The sequence below is a fragment of the Euleptes europaea genome, chromosome 1 (genome assembly GCF_029931775.1).
Source record: "Euleptes europaea isolate rEulEur1 chromosome 1, rEulEur1.hap1, whole genome shotgun sequence".
Taxonomy (NCBI): domain Eukaryota; kingdom Metazoa; phylum Chordata; class Lepidosauria; order Squamata; family Sphaerodactylidae; genus Euleptes; species Euleptes europaea.
In genome coordinates this window covers 160,717,317-160,724,781 of record NC_079312.1, presented here as the reverse complement: position 1 = coordinate 160,724,781, position 7,465 = coordinate 160,717,317, and the positions used below count along the sequence as shown (strand labels likewise).

At 41.8% G+C, this 7,465-nt stretch overlaps 1 protein-coding gene across 1 annotated transcript in view; it reads right to left on the bottom strand.

Moving 5' to 3' along the window:
• LOC130493502 (keratin, type II cytoskeletal 5-like) overlaps nucleotides 1–7,465 on the bottom strand; it is a 203,161-nt gene that overhangs the window by 172,943 nt on the left and 22,753 nt on the right. Inside the window, exon 9 of the mRNA XM_056867258.1 lies at nucleotides 6,669–6,933. Within this exon, the coding sequence (XP_056723236.1) occupies nucleotides 6,689–6,933 (245 nt within the window). The 3' untranslated portion in view covers nucleotides 6,669–6,688. The remainder of the gene's footprint in view (nucleotides 1–6,668; nucleotides 6,934–7,465) is intronic.

Sequence of the window (7,465 nt, the reverse complement as noted above, 5' to 3'; positions counted from 1 at the left end):
GAGGGGAGGGGAGAGGAGGGACTTCAAGTCCTTAGAGTCCAATTGCCAAATCAGCCATATTCTTAAAACATTTAAATGTTTTATTTAAACATTTTAAATAAATAGGACAAGGGGAACTTTTGCCATCAATCATGTTGTCTTTTTTAAAAATCTTCTTGATACTACAACAAAGGTTTCTTCTGCCTAGCTGTTTTTCAGAAGGAGCGGATGGATTCACATCTTCCTATCCAAACACTTCACATACGTTAACTCAGCAATCACTACATCAGCCCTGTAAAGAGGCCTAGTATTATTACTCCGGTATTGCAGACTTGAGGGTAAATCTGCTCAGCAGGCTATAAATTTGGAAAAATAAAATAAATAATACTAGGGTTGTCGGATGGTTTCAACAAAAATACTGGACACGCTTGATGAAAATTTGTCAACCAAAATTACACACACGCACACAAATAAAAAAGAAAAATGTCCTGTCCCTTTAATAGAGGCTTATGTGTGAAAATGAGCCATTAAAGCTTTTAATGACAGGGAGGTAAATAAGATCTTATTAAGCCTTTATTAAAGGGACAGGACATTTTTTCCAAGGAGCTGGCCACCCTGACAAGGATCTACCCAGTCCTTGTCTGACATGCTAAGCACTTCTACCATGTTTCCCCCCTATTTACATACATACAGGGTTTTCTGGGTTTTAAATGGTTGTGAAGCAGGTAGAAACTCAACAGAGAAAGGTAATAATAAGTTAGGTTTTCTTCATACTGGTATTATGTATCTTCTGAAAAGCAAAACCACTGAGTTCTTGCTCATGTTATGGTCGCCAGGGGACAAAATATAAATGTATATTAAGGTGTTGCACATGTTTTGCCACAGCTGCTAGTTCAAGTCAATTTCTCTCAAACTCTTTCAGCTTTTCCCCCACAGCACCAACCATCTCTGTAGTAATCTATGCACAGAGAATGCATAAAAAACTAGCATGCCAAAAAAAAAAAAAGACTAAGCTGGAACTCTTCTCCCAGAGATCTAGGGTTTTTTTATGTGCAAAAAGGTTTATTTGGCTGATTTTATATATTTGCTGAATTTATACTCCACTTTCCTCCCCAATGGTAATCCAGATTGGTTTACAGCATTCGATACTCCTCCATTTTATCCTTACACCAATTATGTGTGGTAGGTTAGGCTGAGGGTATTTGACTGGCCCAAGATCACCCAGCAAGCTCCAATGGCAGGGTGAGGATTTAAACTTGGGTCTCTTAGATCTTCCTAGTCCTGCACTGTAACCATTAATCCACAATGGCTCTACTTGTTGTATCTTTTTGAATATGAAAGAGAATGTGTTTAGAATCTGAAAGGGGTACAGTCCAGACCCAGGTTTACCAGACCAGTGAGAACTAGACCAGAGAGTCCTGTGGTACCTTAAAGACTAACAAATGTATTGTAACTTTGTACTTACAAATTTCTAATTAAAAACAACAACTAATGTTTCTAATATGATTCTATTTAATATAATATACAGTGTAACCCTGTGTAGTAATTGCAGTTTTTAAGCTAATTGAAATCAATGAAATAATTAGAAAGGAGTAAATCTGCACAGGATTACACAGAGTGTACAACTGATCTCCAGCTGATAGAGATCAGTTCACCTGGAGAAAATGGCCACTTTGGCAATTGGACTCTATGGCATAGAAGTCCTTCCCTTCCCCAAACCCCGCCCTCCTCAAAAACCTCCCGCTGGTGGCAAAGTGGGACCTGGCAACCCTATGTCATGACTTATTTTTTCATTTTTCTTTACAAAATTCAGTCCCAAAAACCTCCCGCTGGTGGCAAAGTGGGACCTGGCAACCCTATGTCATGACTTATTTTTTCATTTTTCTTTACAAAATTCAGTCCTGTCACCATCTACCCCCACAGTCAGCTGTAACCAACATGGGAAGCCAATTGGTCGGCCATGGAAGTGTCTCTCTTTCCAGCTTTCTTCAGTTGAGCAATGGAATTTCTCTGGGAGTGTCCTGCCTGGCTGCTGAGTTCTTTTCAAACCTTCTTGGCTGAGATAGAGAACAAGCAGAGGGAGGTATCACCACTTTATCAAGCTGCAGGGGAAAGAGCGCATGCATGGAGCTTCACTCCAGAGGTTGCAGGCTTACTTAATTAGAAAATACTGGACATTTATGTCCCATATTTTCTACATTTATTTACTGGACAATCTGGTTCAAAACTGAACCCCTGGCAACTGCAGAATTGAAATCTGAAATTTTGTACATCCTCCCTTCTTGCTCCTTCTTTCTTTCAAGTTTCTCTTTTGAGCAAAATGGATTTGAAACAAATTCCAAATACCTTAAAAAGAGGAAAAGAAACAGATTTCAGAGAGAAATTGGGTAAAGAGGAAATAAGAGAATTCCTCTTAACAATGCTAATCCTGGGTGCACTGAGTGGCAAGATAGTGCAGGAAAAGGCAATCTGCATGTTCTAAGAGGCATTTAAAAAACTATTACTACATCTAATCCTTCAAATAAACTCTTAATGCAGAGAAGAGGACCACCCAACTCTTATTAGCCGATAAGTGCCCCTACATGACCGAAGCAATTGCCGAATATTTGGCAAACATTTTATCTATGAATCTCTGCACTGACAAGCAATAGCTTGTCTATTGCAAACGATACCTGTGTTTATAACGCTTTTTAACTACTGTATTTTATTGAACCTGATAAGTTCTGTATTGCCTTAACCTGCTTCTTTTATGCCGTTAAAGGTTTGATGTATAATGATGCCAAATAAACTCTTAATGTGATTGGATGTACACACCTGAGCCCTGCTGAAGGTCAGCAAGGGTTGCCAACTCCAGGTTGGGAAATACCTGGAGATTCAGGGGATGGAACCTGAGGGGGGCGGGGTTTGGGGAGGGACTTCAATGGGGTATAATGCCATCAAGTCCACTTTCCCAAAGCGGCCATTTTCTCCAGATGAACTGATCTCTCACACCTGGAGATCAGTTGTAATAGCAGGAGATCTCCAGTCACCACCTGGAGGTTGGCAGCCCTAAGGCCAGCCCTGGTCAGAATTCTGTTTTCATCCCTCTACAATAATAAATGTACACAGCTTGGGTTGACGACCATTTTATTAACGAGATGACTTGAAATCTGACAGACTCCAACATAAGCACAAAGTAACAGGCCTTGTGGTTGTCACATGACAGGCCAGCTAGATTTCTTCGTCTTTTACCAATACACAAATCAAAATGCACAGAGCCAAAATATTAAGAATATTGTTGAAATGGATTCCAAAAAGTTAATTCTGCTATATGATAATTATGAAAGAGAAAATTCTGTTTTTCAACCTTGTCACTCTGCCCATATGAGTCATCATTGCATAACATTGTTTTAGCATTAACTTGCCAGCTCTTCTGGAGATCACAACAGGGTAAAAGCAAGCTACAGATCTGCAGAATTTTTTTAAAAAATAGAACACAAAATAATCCCAATAGTTTTGTTTCAAAATAATAACATACAACTCCCCCCTCCCAGATCTTGTTCCTGAATCCCAAAATGTTTTCACTTTTAAAAACATTTAAAGTGTTTTTACAGCTTGTAAAGACAACCTAGATTTCTCCAAAACTACTAATATGTCAAACAAATGTATTTGTGAGATCAGCATAGGATTTGTGGACTTGTTTTCTGAAACCCAAAGAATGCTTTCAAGAAAAATATTAATAGATCCAATATTTTGAAGGACCAACATTGTCCACGGAGCTTTTATTTATTTTTCCAGAAAATTATTCCACATGAAAAGAATAAGTTTCAACAAATGTAATTTCCAGCATGGTACAGACTGTCTTCTAATACTGGGCATGTTTCTACCAAAGTTATGCACTTTTAAGTTTCATTGACTGTACATGCTGTAACAGTATAATCCTAAACAGAGTTGTACCCTTCTATGTCCACTGAATTCAATGGACTTAAAGGGGTTTAACTGTGGTTAGGAATGCACTTTAAGTCTCCCACTAAAATCAGTGGAACTTACATGCGCTTAACTTTGGTTGGAATGTGCTACTCAGTGCCACATAAAAATTATTTTTATTAAATTCTGTACTTCAAAGATGATGCGGGATATGAAAATTATTGATATAGGGTTTTTTATGATTAATTTTGCTGTTGCAGAATAAAGGGGAAATTGTAGAATAGTATGGTACGCAATGTTACGTAGAGTACCGCTTGATAGATGGACTCTGCGTAGTTCTCCATATGTTCAGAAAATAGCTTTCACAGCTTGGGAGGAAAAACAAATGACAGAGATTGATATAATTTTATCAGTGTGATGGTCAAGTGAGGAAATACATGAAGAAAAAGGTCTGGTTTCTCAGAGAACAATATGACGCACATAGCATAAGGAGTTTGGAAGTTGTGCAATAACTGTCCCAATGTAACCCTTTTAATACGGACTTGTATTACACTCGTATGAAATAAGCACTCTGATGCTGCAGTTGTGGCAGACTTGAGGTCTATAGGGTTCCCACAAAGCTCCACTGCTCAGAAATTTGTTTCTCCATTCACTTCAGTGGAGGGACAGCTTTGTTGGCACCGGGAGAGTTTATTGGTTCATTTAGACCATTTATTTGACTCACTTCTCTGCCAACAGAATGAGGTGCATAAAAATGAACAAATTAACTGCATGTGCAGAAAGCTGCCTGGGGGAGGGGGGCAGAGCATACCCGTGCAACGAAATGGATCGGGGGGAACACACAAAAGATGTGGCCACACAGTAACAATCCCGTTGATTTTGCACTGAACCAGAAGTATGGGAAATAGTGCCTGAAAACTATGGTACTATACGCTGCAGGGTAATACATGTACTTCCTCCACTGCATGGACCATAACACATTCGTTTCCTCTGCAAATCAGAGAATTGATCTATTCCTCTACACAGTTATCAGGGGAACTAGAGTGTGCTGTAGGGGTGTGCAAAAAAAAGGTAAATTTCAGGTTTGGGTTTATTGGGTGTGCATTTTTTCAGTAAACCCGAAATAAGCCAAATACCCATACTGGTAAATGGGTATTTCAGCTTTATTTCCGGGTTTCCTGGAAAAAAAGGGTCCATTATAGTCTATGGGGATTTCCCCCCGAAACTCCTGTGAGGGCATTTTTGGACGTAGAGTCACCAAATTTGCAGTGTAGCTGCACGGGACTTTCCTTAGACGGACACCGAAATTTGGGTGAAATTTGGGGAAGAGGTCCAATTTCATGGGCCCACAAAGGGGTCACCCCATCCTCCAGGCATTTGTGAGCCAAGCTGTCAATTGGTTTTCAGGTTCAGAAGGTCAGCATTGCCAAAGACTAGCAGAAAGAGCCAACTGGCAGGCTGGTGCATAAGAGTCTGGGGGCTCCATTCATATCTGGGTTGCCTTACATGATGTCCATGCAAATTAGCTTCCAAACTGAGGGAAATGGCTTAAATGCATGAAAAATAATGCACAGAAAACATTTATTTTGGTGGCAAGTGACTTCCTGTGAACTGTCCTTTAATATAGTCATCAAAAATCTGATTTCAAGAGATGGTCATGGTGCAGGGGAATGAAGCCACTACTCAGGGCGACCTACAGTTTGAGAGCAGGTTTTCATGGGGGGGGGGGGGGGGGATATCAGAGCCAGCTGAAGTCATGACCAAGGCAGCTCTTCTGAAGGAGATTGCTCATCCACACGGGTGAAGAGTCTTCTTTAGAAGCCAGACTGGCAGCTGTTGAAGCTGATGATTTTAGTTGGAGGGTATATCCCTCCCGATGGGACTGGGTGAGCCCCGTCTTTTAAATGCCCCTTCTGCTATCCAGATTAATCCACTGAATGGTGATGGATAGTTTGGTCTGATCAAGTTGGCTCCGATTACACAACCCCTAACTCAAAAGGGCCCCAACTATGGGGTCCTAACAAAACCAGTAAAAGATAGAAAAATGGGAGAAGGCTGCATCTGAGCAAAGGCAAACAGCTGAAACCCGAAAAGCCTATTCAGATTTTAGGGCATCTCCTCTCTATCAGCTGGTGACCAGTTGTAATAGCAGGAGATCTCCAGCTACCACCTGGAGGTTGGCAACCCTACTGAGCAGGGCTTTGGATTTGAGTCAAACTCTTACATTTGGTCCACCAATTGATGCTGGCAGTAGTCATACCGGGTGCTGATCAGTATAAGCAGATGATGGGAATCGCTTGTAAGGAGGTGTATGGTCTGCAGGTCAGGGTGGAGGGGCATGTTATGTGATGGCAGCATGCCCGGGGTGTTGGAATGTAGGCTGTGTCCAATTCCTTATAAAGCTGGAAGAGGGGACATTGAAAGGGCAGCACTGGTGGGTGGGAAGATGCAACCCTTGCCACATTGGTACCTTCCTCTCCCAGAAATCTCTTCTCCCTTGCACCATTTTTTCTTGGTAGAGTTTACTTTTACTAGTAAATGTAAACTCTGCCAAGAAAAAACACTTCTGGTCTTGGAACCCCTCTGGGGGAAAAAAGCCATGCAAGGAGAATTGGTTTCCGGAAGAAAAGTGTGGATGGGGGAAAACTGTTCAGTAACCCTGCTCACCCACCTATTTAAGTCACACCCTCGTCCTACAGACTTTATGGGAATTTGGTGACGAACCAGTTCTAACACATGTTTCTGCTGACATTTCATATACACACCCACACACCCGAGGCAACCTTGATCTTAGCTGAAGTTTTTAGCTCTGGTAGCTCTTTCGGGATGTGGAGGTTTTTGATACAATTTTCATACTGGAAGTGGCTCCCCTGGCCGAACCCATGCTCCCAACTAATCCCCTCCCACTGCTGGAGCTGAAGCTGCTTCCCCCAACACTGAGGCCTCCTCCGTAACCATGGCTTGCTCCGCCTGCAAGGCCCAGCCCTGTCCCAAGACCGAGGGCACTTCCACTGCCATAGTTCATTCCTCCAGACGAGTGGACCACAGCTGCAAAAAGATAACAGGAGGCATTCAGTTCATGGGGAAACAGAAGGAAATCAGAACTTACTAAAAACATAAGCTAAAGTATGGCACAGAGGAGATGGGAGATGCATCTCGACAACATTGGAAGCATGGATGGCAGGTTAATTTCATTCCTCTCTTTGGGAGCCCACAGTGACCTCAAGTTACTGAATCTCTAAGGACAATCCTATACATGTTACCTCCAAGTTCAATAGGTGGCTGTGTAGACAGGGGGATTTCCCATGATTATCTCAGTGCATACCTGGTGTCCACTTGGAAAAATTTGCATATCTTAGCCCACAGCCCATGATGCCACATGTAGGGTTCGGCTTTTAACAAGGGCTGACAAGCTTCATTGGTCAGCATTTACCAACACACTATGGACTCAACTAGATGATACACATGACATGAATTGGTTCGGGGATCCCCCAACCCAACTTGTGACACATGTAACATCAGGGAACGAATATTCCCCAAAGCTTCAGGGCTGGATTTAGCTTGCAAGCATGGCATGGTG